At 46.7% G+C, this 18,226-nt stretch overlaps 2 protein-coding genes across 2 annotated transcripts in view; both read right to left on the reverse strand.

Annotated features, from left to right (window-relative positions):
* The window catches only part of LOC129468959 (neuroblastoma breakpoint family member 9-like), a 45,901-nt gene extending 37,627 nt beyond the window's left edge, over window positions 1–8,274 (reverse strand). Inside the window, exons 1-8 of the mRNA XM_063627582.1 lie at window positions 8,043–8,274; window positions 6,916–6,988; window positions 6,240–6,451; window positions 4,982–5,191; window positions 3,172–3,256; window positions 2,067–2,281; window positions 941–1,013; window positions 265–476 (exon numbers count right to left, since the gene is read on the reverse strand). Coding sequence (XP_063483652.1) covers window positions 265–476; window positions 941–1,013; window positions 2,067–2,281; window positions 3,172–3,256; window positions 4,982–5,156 — 760 coding nt within the window. The 5' untranslated portion in view covers window positions 5,157–5,191; window positions 6,240–6,451; window positions 6,916–6,988; window positions 8,043–8,274. The remainder of the gene's footprint in view (window positions 1–264; window positions 477–940; window positions 1,014–2,066; window positions 2,282–3,171; window positions 3,257–4,981; window positions 5,192–6,239; window positions 6,452–6,915; window positions 6,989–8,042) is intronic.
* Window positions 8,275–15,576: 7,302 nt separating this feature from the next.
* Window positions 15,577–18,226, reverse strand: part of LOC129468960 (putative ciliary rootlet coiled-coil protein-like 1 protein) — a 65,908-nt gene continuing 63,258 nt past the window's right edge. Inside the window, 1 exon segment of the mRNA XM_063627762.1 lies at window positions 15,577–17,411. The gene's annotated coding sequence lies outside the window, so the exon portion shown is untranslated.

The raw sequence follows: 18,226 nt of genomic DNA on the forward strand, positions 1-18,226 counted from the left end.
GCACGCAGCACCATGCCTGGCTAGTTGTTTGTATTCTTTGTAAAGATGGGTTTCACCATCTTGTCCAGGCTGTCCTTGAACCCCTGAACTCAAATGATCCTCCCACTTGGGCCTCCCAAAGTGCTGTGATTATACGTGTGAGTCACCGCACCTAGCTCCATCCTAGTGTCTGACTAAACCAGTATGTATGTATACAGCCTGTCCTCACAACTCATCTTCCATAGCCTAGACAGAGGTATGAGACACAAGGAAAATAGAGGCTACCTGGGGGAAGGTTTGGAGCATCCTGCCGTTCATCATCAGAGGATGCACTGTCTACAACTAGAGGTGGGTCGACTTGGTCTTCCTCAAATGTGATTTTGGTGTTCCCGTGAGGCTGGTTGGACTCACAAGGGCCGTGGCTATTGGAACAAGTGACGGCACATTCCTCCAGTGAGTCCTCAGGGACTTCCTTTTCTTCAGCCTTCTGCACCTCCCTGATGAGCCGGGTGGGATAGAGATGACAGAAGATTAAACACAGAGGGACTGGACCCCAGGGAGTCCTGGCTGGTGTTGACAGGAGGCATTAAGAGAGTGGCCCCAGAAAGCAAACAGGAGGTTCCCTTTAAGAGGGAACAGGCAATCCTCTTCTCTCTGCATCAGAGCATGGCTGCCATGGGAGCCAGACAGGAAGAGAGCAACTGGTGTTCACTGCACTGGACAGATAGGAGCCGAGGAGGACGAAGGCTCAGCTATCCCTGTACGGTACAGGCATGACAACCGCCACACACAGAGAAACGCAACAGCAGCCACACCCTGTGTCTAAGCTGGGTTGAATTTTGCATACTGTGGCCAAGGGAATGCAGGCTTTCGGCCCATCGTAGATGCCAGAGAGGGTGTGCCTCCTAGACCTTTTTCATATGTTACCACCCATTACTTGCTCCCGATTATTCAGTGTTACCTGGGGGCACATAACTCCTCTACTTTCTCAGCCTCCTCAACTTTAACACCTTCATCCTCGTCTTCGTCACTTGCTGTAAATACAGAAGTGTTCATTCAGATATTTCCCACTTCACACTCTGCAAGCGCAGTCAGCCCAATGTGCACAGAGACATGGACATCTAGGCATGGGTCACTGTTCAGCTGAAAGCTCTCATGTTTTATCTTTAACAAAATGCCCTGGCATGGTTTCCTGATCCATCAGGCAACGCATTTCTGATCTGGGGGGCCACCATCAAGATGTGGCCGAATATTGAAAAGACCTTTTGCTCCCCATATGATGGAGGCTTCTGCAGCCTCTCTCTGGACTTTGGCAGCTGTCTCCCTCATCCCGCGACAGGTCTGATTCCCAGGCACAGGCTTGGTGTCCTGTCACAGTTCACATTTTAAACCTGATTCTCTCTCGGGAGAGGACAAACTTGTCCTACAGTCCTGTATGGATCAGGAGACTTCACCGGCCCTCCATCATGTGGCTTCTGCCGTGTTATTCAGGGACATTCTCTCTATGGGGAGGGCTCCAGTCTGAAGCACTTCCTACCACCAAATGCCCCCACATCAAGTGCCTTCTGCAGCACCACACGATAAGGGGCTTTGTCTCATTTTGAAAGGCAGTCTTAAGTGTTCCCACATTTGGAAGCTTCAGACACTTGCAGGAGACAATTTGCGTGCCTTTGCAGATGGAGACAGAGAAACTCAGGAAGGATAAATCACTCACTCACCGACAGTTACTAAGAACATTTGCCAAAGAGACAGCCTGAGAACCTGCCTTCTGAGTCCAGAGCTCTCTTCACTCTAACAAGCGCCCTCCTGTCACAGCCTCCTTCCTGTCCTTTAAAACTAGAAACGTGCTGCTTCTTGCTCCAAAGACCACCTTCCATCAAGGAAGGAGGGACATTTGCAATACTGTGACCTCCAACCCCATGGGCTTCCCATCTCTGTTCTTACCCAGGGAGTCCTGGTCATGTCATGGCCACATATGTTTAGTGGGAAAAAACACCACCGCTACAACTGTCATTGTGAAAGTATGGAGGTCTGGAGTCTCTCATAAGCCTGGGGTTTTGGGTCATCAGGACCTATGGCCACCTTACCTGGGCTGAGCTTTTGGATGAGGTCCTGTGCCAGCCTACATCCCTCAGCCAGCTGTTCTCGGAGGTCCCACCCCTGGGACTCGTCCGGCTCATCCGGAGTCAGAAGGGCCTGGAGATGCCGAATCAATGAGCGGGCGGCATCTCTCCCTTCCCGTAACTTCACGCTTAACTGGGTCAGCTCCCGTTCCCGAGAGAAAACCAGGACTTCATATTGCCTAAGGTGAGATAGTAGAGAAAATTTAACAGTGGAAAGGGATGAGCGATCAGTTCTAATATTGCGACACACATTTCTGAGACAATGTCCTCAAGGAGACCTCCAAGCAGAAGGTCAGCACGTGTTTAAAGAAATGTCTGCGGCCAAGAGGAAGAATAAAAAACGGTTCACAGGCTTCCTCCGTACAAGAGAGGGCTCCTGGAAGATCCTCCACGATGTTCCATTCATCTGTCGCTTCTGTCAACAAAAGTAGGTCTCTTCCTAACTCAGTTTCAAAAAGACATCCATCCTTTCAGTGCCTCACTCTGCCCATGGACATTTCCATGTGCGTATACACATAGTGCATCTTGCAGCGACTAGATACAAAGCCATGGACAGAAACGAGGCCACGTGCAGATGGGGCCAATTAAAAAGATGAAGAAAAGAATGACAGGCTTGAGAAGGCAACATTGATGGAGTGAAAGGATGAGAGGCCGCAGTCAGTCAGGAGGTGATTCTAAGGGTAAGTGGGGTGGTGATGGCACATCATTTTGAGTATACTGAATGCTGCTGGGTGGTTCCCACTCCTTTGGTTAATTTTGTGTTATGTGCATTTCACCTCAACAATTACTTGTTTGAAAAACGGAAAATAAGGATCTGAGAAACAACTGCAACCCATAACTTATTATTATCCTAAAAAAGAGAAAATAAGGCTCTGAGAAACAACTGCAACCCATAACTTATTATCTATCCTTGTTCTCTGCTTGATAAATCTTTATGTGTCATGAGCCTGCCATGGCAATTCCTGCCCTTCCCCTGGCCCAGCTTAGCTCTTATTTCTCCCCGCCGAGCTGCTGTACTTCAGAGATTTACACACCTGCCCACCTGCCTGCCCCTAGGGGGCCTCCTCACCTGAGCTGCTCTCCAAGCTGCTTTTCCACGAACAGCCGCTCATCCCTCAGCATAGACTTTATGAGGTCTTTGCAGTCTTCATACTCTGAGAAAAGACAGACACGCCTGCCTCAGTGAAAGCCTGGATATGCTGCTCTGGTTACTGCCTACAGGGCAGGAGCCAGGCCCATCCCAAGGACAAAACTGTCCTCAGTACCAGGCTCTCGCCAGGGATTTCCACATCTTTACTCCTCAGTCTCCCGACTTTCTGGCATCTGGTCCTCCAAACTTTAGAGACGAAGAAACAGAAACTCAAGGCACATCAATGAAGTTGACAAGATGATTCAACCACAACGAAGTGGAGTCAGAATTCACAGCCCCTGAGGTCTGACTCTGAATGCAGGGCCACTTTCCCAAGCCTTGCAGCCTCCCCTCTAAAACACTGCACTGAGACATGAAGCAGTGATTTCCTGTACACTCGGGAAGGCCCTTCGGACTATGGGACTGATGGTTCCCCTTTTACTGGGAATTTCAAGGACAAATATGTCAAAGATCTTAAACATCTTGGATTTTTAAATCTTATCTTCGGATGTGATTTTAAGAATCATATCTGAAGCATAAAGTATGAGACATAAGACCATAAGGCCATAAAGGAAATATGCCCAAATACTAATAAGGTTTGTGTTAATTTAGAAACAGTAGAATGAAGAACTAATAGATAGCATTTACTCTGTGCCAACAAACGTTCTAGGAGATTGACAAGAAATAGCTCATGTAATTCTTTGCAGCAATTTACAGAGGTAGGTATTTCCATAGTACCCTATGTACAGATGAGGAAACTGAGGGACAGATAAGACAAGCAACTTGGATGGAGCCCAGGGTCCCTGCTCTGCACACTGCACTGCTACTTCCACACATTCTCGGGTGCGATCTTTCTTTGTCTTTAGAACAAGAGCCTGTGCTCCAGGATGCAGGACTTCCCTCTCACCAGGGTACTCTCTGCTTTTCTTTTGACGAGTCTTGCCCTGTCACGCAGGCTGGAGTGCAATGGCATGATCTTGGCTCAACCTCTGCCTCCTGAGGGCAAAGGAGTCTCCTGCCTCAGCCTCCCAAGGAGCTGGGAATACAGGTGCCTGCCACGACGCCCAGCTAATGTTTGTATTTTTAGTAGAGATGGGGTTTCTCCATGTTGCCCAGGCTGCTCTCAAACTCCTGACCTCGTGATCCGCCCGCCTCAGCCTCCCAGAGTGCTGGGATTACAGGAGTGAGTCACCGTGCACGGCCCCTACTCCCTGCTCTTGATGCTGTCACTTATAGATACCATAGGTTCCATTAGGAGCAGACTCCTCTTGAAGCCCCTCACAGCGGGTACTGTGTACTATCACCAAGTTTCCCCCAGGGTCCCTAGAACAGAGCTTTGCCTATTGGGCCTCAACAGAAGCTTGAACAGAATAAGGGTTCACTAGTCCCAGACGTTTAGAACAACAGATTAGATGTTATTTGTCTGCCGGATCTTATATGGCACAGAGAGGATTCTTGAAACACGATTTAGCCTGTTGGAGAAAACAGGTAGTTCTGTGCCCGTGTCCGAAATGAATTAAGTGCGATTTTAAATCTAGGCCCACCCCCACCTGACTGCAGACGTGGAAAGTTGCTAAATACTTTGGTACTTCTCACTTCCAAATTTAACAAAATGTGCAAATGCCCATTTCCATTGTCCTAGAAGTATGGGAAGGTTGAAATTATTTTTGATGGAGAGAGCATTCAGTTTCTCAGAGAGAAGACAAGACATGATTCATCACTTTTGTGAAGGTGAGCCTATAGAACTTACCGTAATTATTCTGCCCATTGGCCAGGAAGTAGGCCACTTGAGTTACAAGAAATTTCTGTTGGAGGTTTCTGAACTCCTGTTTGTTCTCTACCAGCTGAGGGCGCGATTTCTTGTTGATTTCTAGAATGTTCATCTCTGCCTTCTCACTGGACCAAGGGCCGGCAGATACCACCATGCTGACGTGTGTGGCAGAAGAGGTGGGGCCAGGGACTGGGGAGAAGACACCCAAACACATGATGGGTTAAAAACTGGTGAAATCAAGTAGGTTTAATCAGGACTGAGGGATGTCACTGCAGCCTCGTCCACGTCTTTGAAGATGTTGTTTCCCTGGTTTCACAATTCTCATCTCCAGTCTTGATCTCCTTTAAGTCAACTTATCTTAGCTATGCAGTCACCTTGAAACCAGGACATAAACACTTCTACCCCTTACTTGCTTATAAGTTTCTATAAAGCAAGGCTGGGCCCTGAGTTGTTGACCCCATGAGGGGCTAATGTTTGTGTGTAGCACAACAGACCGTTTTTTGTGTTTTAAATTTTTTTGTTTGGTTGGTTGGTTTTTCGTTTTTGGTTTTTCGTTTGAGACGGAGTCTCACTCTGTCGCCCAGGCTGGAGTGCAGTGGCGTGATCTCAGCTCACTGCAACCTGTGTCCTCCCGGGTTCAAGCAATTCTCGTGCCTCAGCCTCCCAAGTAGCTGGGATTACAGGCGCCAACCACCATGCCAGCTAATTTTTGTATTTTTAGTAGGGACGGGGTTTCGCCACGTTGGCCAGGCTGGTTTCGAACTCCTGACCTCAGGTGATTTGCCCAACTCGGCCTCCCAACGTGCTGGGATTAAAGATGTGAGCCAGCGCCCCTGGCCAGAGACTTCTTATTAATAGCTAAGACAAGCCAATGAAAAGGAGAGAGAGTCTAGCCTGAGAGTAGTGAATGAGGGTGGGAGGATGATCTGAGCCAATCCTCCCACCTAAACCTCCTGAGCAGTTGGGACAGTAGGCACGCAGCACCATGCCTGGCTAGTTGTTTGTATTCTTTGTAAAGATGGGTTTCACCATCTTGTCCAGGCTGGTCTTGAACCCCTGAACTCAAATGATCCTCCCACTTGGGCCTCCCAAAGTGCTGTGATTATACGTGTGAGTCACCGCACCTAGCTCCATTCTAGTTTCTGACTAAACCAGTATGTATGTATACAGCCTGTCCTCACAATTCATCTTCCATAGCCTAGACAGAGGTATGAGACACAAGGAAAATAGAGGCTACCTGGGGGAAGGTTTGGAGCATCCTGCCGTTCATCATCAGAGGATGCACTGTCTACAACTGGAGGTGGGCCGACTTGGTCTTCCTCAAATGTGATTTTGGTGTTCCCGTGAGGCTGGTTGGACTCACAAGGGCCGTGGCTATTGGAACAAGTGACGGCACATTCCTCCAGTGAGTCCTCAGGGACTTCCTTTTCTTCAGCCTTCTGCACCTCCCTGATGAGCCGGGTGGGATAGAGATGACAGAAGATTAAACACAGAGGGACTGGACCCCAGGGAGTCCTGGCTGGTGTTGACAGGAGGCATTAAGAGAGTGGCCCCAGAAAGCAAACAGGAGGTTCCCTTTAAGAGGGAACAGGCAATCCTCTTCTCTCTGCAACAGAGCATGGCTGCCATGGGAGCCAGAGAGGAAGAGAGCAACTGGTGTTCACTGCACTGGACAGATAGGAGCCGAGGAGGACGAAGGCTCAGCTATCCCTGTACGGTACAGGCATGACACCCGCCACACACAGAGAAACGCAACAGCAGCCACACCCTGTGTCTAAGCTGGGTTGAATTTTGCATACTGTGGCCAAGGGAATGCAGGCTTTCGGCCCATCGTAGATGCCAGAGAGGGTGTGCCTCCTAGACCTTTTTCATATGTTACCACCCATTACTTGCTCCCGATTATTCAGTGTTACCTGGGGGCACATAACTCCTCTACTTTCTCAGCCTCCTCAACTTTAACACCTTCATCCTTGTCTTCGTCACTTGCTGTAAATACAGAAGTGTTCATTCAGATATTTCCCACTTCACACTCTGCAAGCGCAGTCAGCCCAATGTGCACAGAGACATGAACATCTAGGCATGGGTCACTGTTCAGCTGAAAGCTCTCATGTTTTATCTTTAACAAAATGCCCTGGCATGGTTTCCTGATCCATCAGGCAACGCATTTCTGATCTGGGGGGCCACCATCAAGATGTGGCCGAATATTGAAAAGACCTTTTGCTCCCCATATGATGGAGGCTTCTGCAGCCTCTCTCTGGACTTTGGCAGCTGTCTCCCTCATCCCGCGACAGGTCTGATTCCCAAGCACAGGCTTGGTGTCCTGTCACAGTTCACAGTTCAAACCTGATTCTCTCTCTTGGGGGAGGACAAACTTGTCCTACAGTCCTGTATGGATCAGGAGACTTCACCGGCCCTCCGTCATGTGGCTTCTGCCGTGTTATTCAGGGACATTCTCTCTATGGGGAGGGCTCCAGTCTGAAGCACTTCCTACCACCAAATGCCCCCACATCAAGTGCCTTCTGCAGCACCACACGATAAGGGGCTTTGTCTCATTTTGAAAGGCAGTCTTAAGTGTTCCCACATTTGGATGCTTCAGACACTTGCAGGAGACAATTTGCGTGCCTTTGCAGATGGAGACAGAGAAACTCAGGAAGGATAAATCACTCACTCACCGACAGTTACTAAGAACACTGCCAAAGAGACAGCCTGAGAACCTGCCTTCTGAGTCCAGAGCTCTCTTCACTCTAACAAGGGCCCTCCTGTGACAGCCTCCTTCCTGTCCTTTAAAACTAGAAACGTGCTGCTTCTTGCTCCAAAGACCACCTTCCATCAAGGAAGGAGGGACATTTGCAATACTGTGACCTCCAACCCCATGGGCTTCCCATCTCTGTTCTTACCCAGGGAGTCCTGGTCATGTCATGGCCACATATGTTTAGTGGGAAAAAACACCACCGCTACAACTGTCATTGTGAAAGTATGGAGGTCTGGAGTCTCTCATAAGCCTGGGGTTTTGGGTCATCAGGACCTATGGCCACCTTACCTGGGCTGAGCTTTTGGATGAGGTCCTGTGCCAGCCTACATCCCTCAGCCAGCTGTTCTCGGAGGTCCCACCCCTGGGACTCGTCCGGCTCATCCGGAGTCAGAAGGGCCTGGAGATGCCGAATCAATGAGCGGGCGGCATCTCTCCCTTCCCGTAACTTCACGCTTAACTGGGTCAGCTCCCGTTCCCGAGAGAAAACCAGGACTTCATATTGCCTAAGGTGAGATAGTAGAGAAAATTTAACAGTGGAAAGGGATGAGCGATCAGTTCTAATATTGCGACACACATTTCTGAGACAATGTCCTCAAGGAGACCTCCAAGCAGAAGGTCAGCACGTGTTTAAAGAAATGTCTGCGGCCAACAGGAAGAATAAAAAACGGTTCACAGGCTTCCTCCATACGAGAGAGGGCTCCTGGAAGATCCTCCACGATGTTCCCTTCATCTGTCGCTTCTGTCAACAAAAGTAGGTCTCTTCCTAATTCAGTTTCAAAAAGACATCCATCCTTTCAGTGCCTCACTCTGCCCATGGACATTTCCATGTGCATATACACATAGTGCATCTTGCAGCGACTAGATACAAAGCCATGGACAGAAATGAGGCCAGGTGCAGATGGGGCCAATTGAAAAGATGAAGGAAAAGAATGACAGGCTCGAGAAGGCAACATTGATGGAGTGAAAGGATGAGAAGCTGCAGTCCGTCAGGAGGTGATTCTGACTAAGGGTAAGTGGGGTGGTGATGGCACATCATTTTGAGTATACTGAATGCTGCTGGGTGGTTCCCACTCCTTTGGTTAATTTTGTGTTATGTGCATTTCACCTCAACAATTACTTGTTTGAAAAACAGAAAATAAGGCTCTGAGAAACAACTGCAACCCATAACTTATTATTATCCTTAAAAACAGAAAATAAGGCTCTGAGAAACAACTGCAACCCATAACTTATTATCATCCTTGTTCTCTGCTTGATAAATCTTTATGTGTCATGAGCCTGCCATGGCAATTCCTGCCCTTCCCCTGGCCCAGCTTAGCTCTTATTTCTCCCCGCCGAGCTGCTGTACTTCAGAGATTTACATACCTGCCCACCCGCCTGCCCCTACGGGGCCCCCTCACCTGAGCTGCTCTGCAAACTCCTTTTCCATGAAGAGCCGCTCATCCCTCAGCATAGACTTTATGAGGTCTTTGCAGTCTTCATACTCTGAGAAAAGACAGACACGCCTGCCTCAGTGAAAGCCTGGACATGCTGCTCTGGTCACTGTCTACAGGGCAGGAGCCAGGTCCATCTCAAGGACAAAACTGTCCCCAGTACCAGGCTCTCGCCAGGGATTTCCACATCTTTACTCCTCAGTCTCCCGACTTTCTGGCATCTGGTCCTCCAAAATTTAGAGACGAAGAAACAGAAACTCAAGGCACATCAATGAAGTTGACAAGATGATTCAACCACAACGAAGTGGAGTCAGAATTCACAGCCCCTGAGGTCTGACTCTGAATGCAGGGCCACTTTCCCAAGCCTTGCAGCCTCCCCTCTAAAACACTGCACTGAGACATGAAGCAGTGATTTTCTGTACACTCGGGAAGGCCCTTCGGACTATGGGACTGATGGTTCCCCTTTTACTGGGAATTTCAAGGACAAATATGTCAAAGATCTTAAACATCTTGGATTTTTAAATCTTATCTTCGGATGTGATTTTAAGAATCATATCTGAAGCATAAAGTATGAGACATAAGACCATAAGGCCATGAAGGAAATATGCCCAAATACTAATAAGGTTTGTGTTAACTTAGAAACAGTAGAGTGGGCCGGGCGCGGTGGTTCACGCTTGTAATCCCAGCACTTTGGGAGGCCGAGGCGGGCGGATCACGAGGTCAGGAGATCGAGACCACGGTGAAACCCCGTCTCTACTAAAAATACAAAAAATTAGCCGGGCGTGGTGGCGGGCGCCTGTAGTCCCAGCTACTCGGAGAGGCTGAGGCAGGAGAATGGCGTGAACCCGGGAGGCGGAGCTTGCAGTGAACCGAGATTGCGCCACTGCACTCCAGCCTGGGCGGCAGAGCGAGACTCTGTCTCAAAAAAAAAAAAAAAAGAAACAGTAGAGTGAAGAACTAATAGATAGCGTTTACTCTGTGCCAATGAACGTTCTAGGAGATTGACAAGAAATAGTTCATGTAATTCATTGCAGCAATTTACAGAGGTAGGTATTTCCGTAGTACCCTATGTACAGATGAGGAAACTGAGGGACAGACAAGCAACTTTGATGGAGCCCAGGAGACAGGCCCAGGGTCCCTGCTCTGCACACTGCACTGCTACTTCCACACATTCTCGGGTGCGATCTTTCTTCATCTTTAGGAACAAGAGCCTGTGCCCCAGGAAGCAGGACTTCCCTCTCACCAGGGTACTCTCTGCTTTTTTGACGAGTCTTGCCCTGTCGCCCAGGCTGGAGTGCAATGGCATGATCTTGGCTCAGTGCAAACTCTGCCTCCTGGGTGCAAAGAAGTCTCCTGCCTCAGCGTCCCAAGGAGCTGGGATTACAGGCGCCTGCCACCACGCCCAGCTAATGTTTGTATTTTTAGTAGAGATGGGGTTTCTCCGTGTTGCCCAGGCTGGTCTCAAACTCCTGACCTCGTGATCCGCCCGCCTCAGCCTCCCAGAGTGCTGGGATTACAGGAGTGAGTCACCGTGCACGGCCCCTACTCCCTGCTCTTGATGCTGTCACTTATAGATACCATAGGTTCCATTAGGAGCAGACTCCTCTTGAAGCCCCTCACAGCGGGTACTGTGTACTATCACCAAGTTTCCCTCAGGGTCCCTAGAACAGAGCTTTGCCTCTTGGGCCTCAACAGAAGCTTGAACAGAATAAGGGTTCACTAGTCCCAGACGTTTAGAACAACAGACTAGATGTTATTTGTCTGCCAGATCTTACGTGGTACAGAGAGGATTCTTGAAAACACGATTTAGCCTCTTGGAGAAAACAGGTCGTTCTCTGCCCGTGTCCGAAATGAATTAACTGCGATTTTAACTCTAGGCCCACCCTCACCTGACTGCAAACGTGGAAAGTTGCTAAATACTTTGGTACCTCTCATTTCCAAATTTAACAAAATGTGCAAATGCCCATTTCTATTTTCCTAGAAGTATGGGAAGGTTGAAATTATTTTTGATGGAGAGAGCATTTAGTTTCTCAGAGAGAAGAGAGGACATCATTCATCACTTTTGTGAAGGTGAGCCTGTAGAACTTACCGTAATTATTCTGCCCGTTGGCCAGGAAGTAGGCCACTTGAGTTACAAGAAATTTCTGTTGGAGGTTTCTGAACTCCTGTTTGTTCTCTACCAGCTGGGGGCGCGATTTCTTGTTGATTTCTAGATTGTTCATCTCTGCCTTCTCACTGGACCAAGGGCCGGCAGATACCACCATGCTGACGTTTGTGGCAGAAGAGGTGGGGCCAGGGACTGCGGAGAAGACACCCAAACACATGATGGGTTAAAAACTGGTGAAATCAAATAGGCTTAATTAGGACTGAGGGATGTCAGTAACTGAAGTTCTTAACTTACTGTTGAGAAAAAAGTGATCAGTCCCCACAGCACTTTAGGATCCTTAACGACAAAAACAACGTTCACGGTGCCTGAGCTCAGAGCTGAAGGCACTGCCAATAGCTCAGTCTCCGACAAGAGTGAGCAAGGGTGTGGCCAGTGTGCCAGTTAACAGTCTGCAGTTGCTACAACACAATTAGAATGTGGGGGTGTCATGGAATCTTAGGAGCCCTCACTCCAACTGCCAAGGCTTTGCTGAAACACAGACACCCTGGTCTCGCCTGAGGGTCACCACCAATTGGGATCATTCCTTCAAAATTCACTCTCAGTATTCGTGTACCCTTGTGACAATGCCACAGACCCATCTCTTTCCCAATACATCTAAGCACATTCCTCACTGTTTCTCGCTTGTCTGTACAACATCATCAAGGCAGAAACAGTTTCCCAACAGGTTATATTTTCTTAATGGTAGTCATGATGTCACCCCACCTGCTCCAAGTTAAAACAGATCTTAAGGCTTTTCCACAAGTGTAAGATATCAAACTTTTAGCCTGCCCTGATTTCCTCTGGGTCTTCTGCAGTTTTGTCTGTATCCACTAGAAAGTGAATGAATAATTCATTTGTGAAAAATGTTGTCTTTCCGGTCTCAGTCTTCTTCTTGCTGCTTCCCATTGTTATGTTGATTTCTTTTTTCTTACTGGGGCACCATCTTGGCTTTTCATTACACTCTAGACCAGTTTGACATCCCTATGTCCAGAGCTCTTCCTCTATGTGGGTTGATTTTTTTTTAATGTCACTGAGCACTACATTTTATACTTGTCACTTATGGATGTCATTCTAGTGTCGCAAGAGCTCTTTTCAAGTTATCAAGTGATCAAAATCATTTCTATAGAGATCTCCTGAAAACATGTGTGACCATCTATCTTGGGAAGTTTCATAAACCTCAAGCTATTTTGTTGTTTCCATTTTGTTTTCCCATATACTGAAAAGAACAGGGCCATGAGCAGTTCTTATGGAATATGGTTTGATATCTGTTTTGTTAAGTTGGACTAACACCATTGATTTTTGGTTTCATTCCACTAACAGAACATGGCAAGATCAAGGTTATGGTCACGGTTGGTTGGTGATCCTCAGTGTTGCAGTAGAAGGTGAGTTTGAGATGAGAGGAATGAGTAGGAAAGAGTGATCCCCTGAACCACCTCTTCGCTTTCTCAGCTTTCATCCCCACCTAGGTTTTGTGAGCCTGGAACTTGGGAGACTGTTCTGTAGCCCAGGTCTCCTAAGATTGGCTGCTGGACTTGTCTGAGTTGAGGGTGCAGTGAGTGTGATCCTGGGCTGCCCAGCATTCATGTGGAAGTATAGGAAGGAGGACTGGGTCAATCCCATTTCAAAGCGTGTCTCTCTGCAGCCCACACTGTCCTCCAATGACACTGTGAGGATACTGCTTTAAGACGTATCAATGGCTTCAAGTAATGTATTTTCTGGCATCTGGGAGACCTGACATTCTGTGTCATAATGAAAATCTGTCATGTTTCTTTATTTTAAAAATGATAAAACTGCAGGTTCACAGAGTTACATGGCTTACTTGAGGTCACATAGGGATGAGTTTTCAGCACTGCCAATAAAAGCAATCACAGTAATTATTCAGTAATTATTCATAGGATCCATATAATTCAGTAAATATTCACATAATTATTTACTAGTTGTTCATTGACCAATTTGTACAAGGCGTTTTGCTCAAAACTGTGCTCATTGTATCTTCATCATAATCCTGTGGTAATGCTATTATCCATAAGTAACAGGTAAGAAACCTGAAGAAGAGGGATAGCAAATCATGTATTTGGACATATTTCCAGTTTTTTTTTTTTTGGTTTTTGTGATGCTGGAAGAATGAGCAGAATGAGTCACAGGAAAAGTATACATTCCTGTAGTATTTTCCAGGACAGAGGTGTGACCTCCCCTACTGGGACCAAAATTCCCAAGTGTCTGCAACCTTGCTTTAACAGTATGGGAAATAACCTCTATCACCTGGAATTCCCCTAGAACTCTGGAATATACAAGAGAAGTATGAGACTTGGGTCTTCCCTTGGCTGTGTTTAATTCACTCTTCTATGGAATACCAATGATTCTCACTAAGACTTTGGCCTTTTCATAACCACAATGTGCATTTTATGGAGAACATTTTACACTTTGCTCTGTTTAGAAAGAATAAATATGAGCAATGGTTTAGGTTTTATGCCCTGGACTTAATATTTTTCTGATTCCTGTTTTGACATTAAACTCTCATGTAAATAGAAAAATACTTATTATTTCTCATAAGGCCAAGTTTGTTATTAGTTTGAGTTTTTGAAGATGAAGCACAAACTTTTGATTTTATCTTTGTCTGTCCCCGTCAGTGCCACTAGTTGTTTCTCAGTATAACCTGGACTTGCCCCTGCACTTACCCTCGTCCTGCTGAACCATCTCCACGCACTGTCCAATTCCATCAGTGATTCAGGCTCCTCCCAAGGCTCCCTGAAAAGGGCACAGAGATCAGGACGTTAGGCACATTCCAGACACAAAAGCAACCCATACTGTAGAGTGGGCAGCTGTGTTTCCACTTCCCTAATATTCCAGTGATGGCCTAAAACTGAAAGGAACACTTTCCCTTTTTAGGGGTCTGTTCTTCATGTCTCAGTGCCTCTGATCTAGTGAACACAACTGTCCTGAAAGTGAAAGAACTTGCTAAATTTCTAGTTTCTTGTTAGGTGGCTAAAATAGATTTATAAGACTTCCTTACTTACCTATGACTGCTGAAGTCTGAATTCTTAGCAGTACAATTCTTTTTCTTGTAAGGTGAGCAGCTTAGGAAAGATTGGCCATCTTGCTGTGCAAAAAGAGGTAAACTTAATTTCTACTCAAAGCATGCTTGAATCTGAAATTAGGGCTTCCAGTCTTCCGAAGTTGGAGTGTCACTGCCTCAGGCATGTGTCCCTAAGGGCTCGTGTCTCTGCTATACTCAAAGTTTAAATGGAGCCCAGCAAGCCAGATCTCCTTTACTTCTAGGTTCCCTCAACAGTTTCTCCTCTGCTTTAGAGACTGCATTGAAAATATTCTTGTTCTGCTGTTGCGTTTTGGCTTTGGAATGATGTGGTGCAGCTCAATGGGTCCTACCCCCAAGGTGATCAAAGTAAGAAACAGTTGGGAAAGTCAGTGCAAATGCAAGTTCATTGTCCTCCTTGCAGGGATTCTGATTCAGAGGGCTCAGGTGGGGCCTGGAATGTGTTTGTTAACATGACTCAGATGTGCAGTCAATTTGGGGACCCACTGATAGCACTGACCTTACAGTTTATGGGATGATTCTGTTTTGCTGAAGAAACTGAGGCACAGAGAGTCTGTAACTTGCCCAAGTTCCCCTTGCTGTAAGTCCTGGAGCCAGATCTCAGGTGGACCAGCCTCTTCCCATCTCCTTCCCACATTTTCCAATTCAGCTGGGTCAGTTCTTTCCAAGTATGTGTTTCTCTCCCCTATACCTCATTTCTGAAAAAAGGAAAACTTCTGGAATTTAACTTCTTTCATCTAACACATTTCCTCACAACATGCAGCCAGCAACATATTTTGGCCACTTACTATTAAAGTGAGATGCTTTTTTTTTTTTTTTTTGAGTTAGGGTCTTATTCTGTCACCCAGGCTGGAGTGCACTGGTGATTATAGATCACTGCAACCTTGAACTTCTGGCCTCAAGCGATCCTCCTGCCTCAGCTTTCCAAGTAGTTGGAACTCTAGGCACACATCACCATTTCAGGCTAATTTTTTATTTTTCATAGAGACAAGGTCTTGCTATGTTGCTCAGGCTGGTTTTGAACTTCTAGCCTCAAGCGATCCTCCCACCTAGGCCTCCAAAAATGCTGGGATTACAGGAGTTAGCCACTGAACCTGGCCCTGAAATGCTTATTTATTTATTCATTTTTAATGAAAATACAGGACATGGAGATGTAGAAAGACACCTTGCTTTATTCCTGTTATTATTATTTCTACAGTATAATTTATATATCACAAAATTCACCATTTTTAAGCATACATTTCAGTGTCTTTTAACATATTCCAAAACTTTCGCAACCATCACCACTACCTAATTCCAGAATATTTTCATAATGCCAAAAAGCTTGCCTGTACCTATGGGCAGTCACTCTCCAATTCCCCCCTTCTTGCGCTGACAACCACTAATCTACTTTCTCTATCTACTGATGTACTTGTTCTGGGCACTTCCTCTATATGGAATAACAAAGCGTGGTATTTTCTATCTGCTTCTTAGAATATTGTTCTCGAGTTTCATCCTTTTTAGCCTGCATCAGTACTTCAACTTTTTATGGCCAAATAATATTCCACTATATGGTTATACCACATTTTGTTTATTCATCAACTGATGGTGGCTTAAGATGTTTCCACTTTTTAACTATTATGAATAATACTGTGGAGGAGAGGAGGACGTATGAAATGGTGAAGCACAGGGAATTTTCAGCAGTGAAACTATTTCGCATGATGCTGTATTGGGGATTTAGGACATTATGTAATTGCCAAAACCCACAATCTGTGAAACTCAAAGAATGAACTCTAATGTAAACTACGGACTTTAGTTGATAATGACGTATCAACAGTGGTTCATCAATTGTAACGAATGGACCACACTCATACGACATACTAATAGGAGAAATTGTGTGCTGGAGGACAGGGGAGCCTAGAACTCTCTGTACTATCCACTCAAGTTTTCCATAAACCTAGAACTGTTCTAAAAAAAAAAAAGCCTATTAATTTGTTTTAATTAGGATGCAGCAGCCCCATATCAAGGTTTTGGTGGCATCCTGTTATTGTGTGGTTAGTATTTGGCATTGAAGTGCACCAACCTGGAGTCAGAGCAGTTGGAGATTTCACGGCCTGTGCCATTTGCCTCTAACCCTGGCGTGCCCCCGGAATACAGATAGCAGATCGGTTAAGGAGAAGCAGCCTCAGCAATCTAGACAGTGCAGGTTTCTGGTAAGGACAGGTAAAAACCATCTGGGTGGGCAGAACTTGGTGAAGACTAGAAACCACTGAGACTCAGCAGCTGCCCCAGTGGCACTAACAAATCAAAGGAGGGGGCTAGGAAGAGCTAAGGGCTACTGGATGAGCTCTCTGCCTGCAAGACAGAAGCAGATCCAGAGATTCTGGTAAATAATGTAGCTTTCAGTACAGTGTGATCTCTTCAAAAAAGTAGAGAGAATGAAAAGGAAAGAAAAAGAGAGAGCATGAGAGAGAAAGAAAAAGAAAAGAAGAAAGGAGAAAGGAAGAAAGGAAAGAAGGGAGGGAGGGAGGGAAGAAGAAAGAAAGGGAGGGAGAGAGGGTGGGTGGGAGGGAGGCAGGGAATGAATAAAGAGAGACACAGAGTTGGAGAGAAGGAGGGAAGGAAGGAAGGAAGGAAATGAACAAATTTACATGAAGATGAGAACAGTGGGGAAACTTACATCACCAATATTTTCCATTAACAGGAACATGCTAACTAGTTATTAGAGAAAGATGTGCTACTGTAAAACCATATATTGTTTCCATGGGGTACAACCCCTTCCTCCTCCTCTGAAATTCACACATCCTGTCTCTGGCCCACTGTTGCCAGAGACACTGAGTCTTGTCTTTGGATAAGTTCTGGTGCTCACAAGAATGAGATGAGACAGTGCAGCCCAGAACACCAGGACACGAACTTCCCTGTTGCTCCTTGTCCACTCCAGAAGCTACCTGGCTGCAGCTGGGGGCCTCAGCCCCTAGGTCTGATGTCATCCATTTGCCTTTCTCACTGGACTTCTCTCCTTGCACTGGCTCCCACTCCCCCAAGACCTGTGGGTGACCACATGAGAAGAACACAAACAGGCCATGCCCCTTTCTTTCTCCCCCTCTCAATGCCTGTAGTGGTGGGTTCCGTGGGGTAGTGACCTGAGATTTACTCACTGTGGGGCCTCTAGCCCAGAGCGGGGCCTGGTACCTAATAGTCACCCCATGAATGCTCAGTAAAAGAAGGCGTCCACCACAAGGTCCTGGGAAACCAAGAATTCCACTGTGGCCCATAAATTCTAAGTCCTACAGGATTCTGGAAAAGGAGATGGGAAAGGCCTTCAAAAGTGGCCACTTTTAACCCATTATACTGGCAACTGAGCCACGTTTCCCCATCCTGGACATATCCAGAGGGCACTGCCTAAAACCAGACACATCTCCCCACCCAGGACAGTGTAGGGGCCTTAGCCTGGGGGATGCAGGTGGACAGGGAGGGGGTGAGCCACGAAAGCTGAAGAGCAGAAAGCAGGTGAAAGGGGTCAGTAGGGTGGAAACAGAGAGAAATGGGGACAGAGAATGGGGTGTGAGAGGGGAAGAGCGAGGAGAGGGATACAGATCTAGCTAGTAAGGAAAAGTCCTGGAGAGAACACTGTCCTCTCCTGAACTAAAATCACTTCCACCTGACCACGGCACTGCAGGTCATGGGCAGCACACGCTGTGGATATTTGTTCATTCATTTAGCAAATATTTATTTAATATCTGTTTCATGCCAGGCAAGGCCCTGCAATGTTTAGGGACCTTGGCATCCTCCCTTAACATCTGAGTCATAATAGAAAGAGGACTATCTGACCCCACCAAGCTGGCAATGCCTCAGGATTTTT

Source organism: Symphalangus syndactylus, chromosome 12, assembly GCF_028878055.3.
Source record: "Symphalangus syndactylus isolate Jambi chromosome 12, NHGRI_mSymSyn1-v2.1_pri, whole genome shotgun sequence".
NCBI lineage: Eukaryota > Metazoa > Chordata > Mammalia > Primates > Hylobatidae > Symphalangus > Symphalangus syndactylus.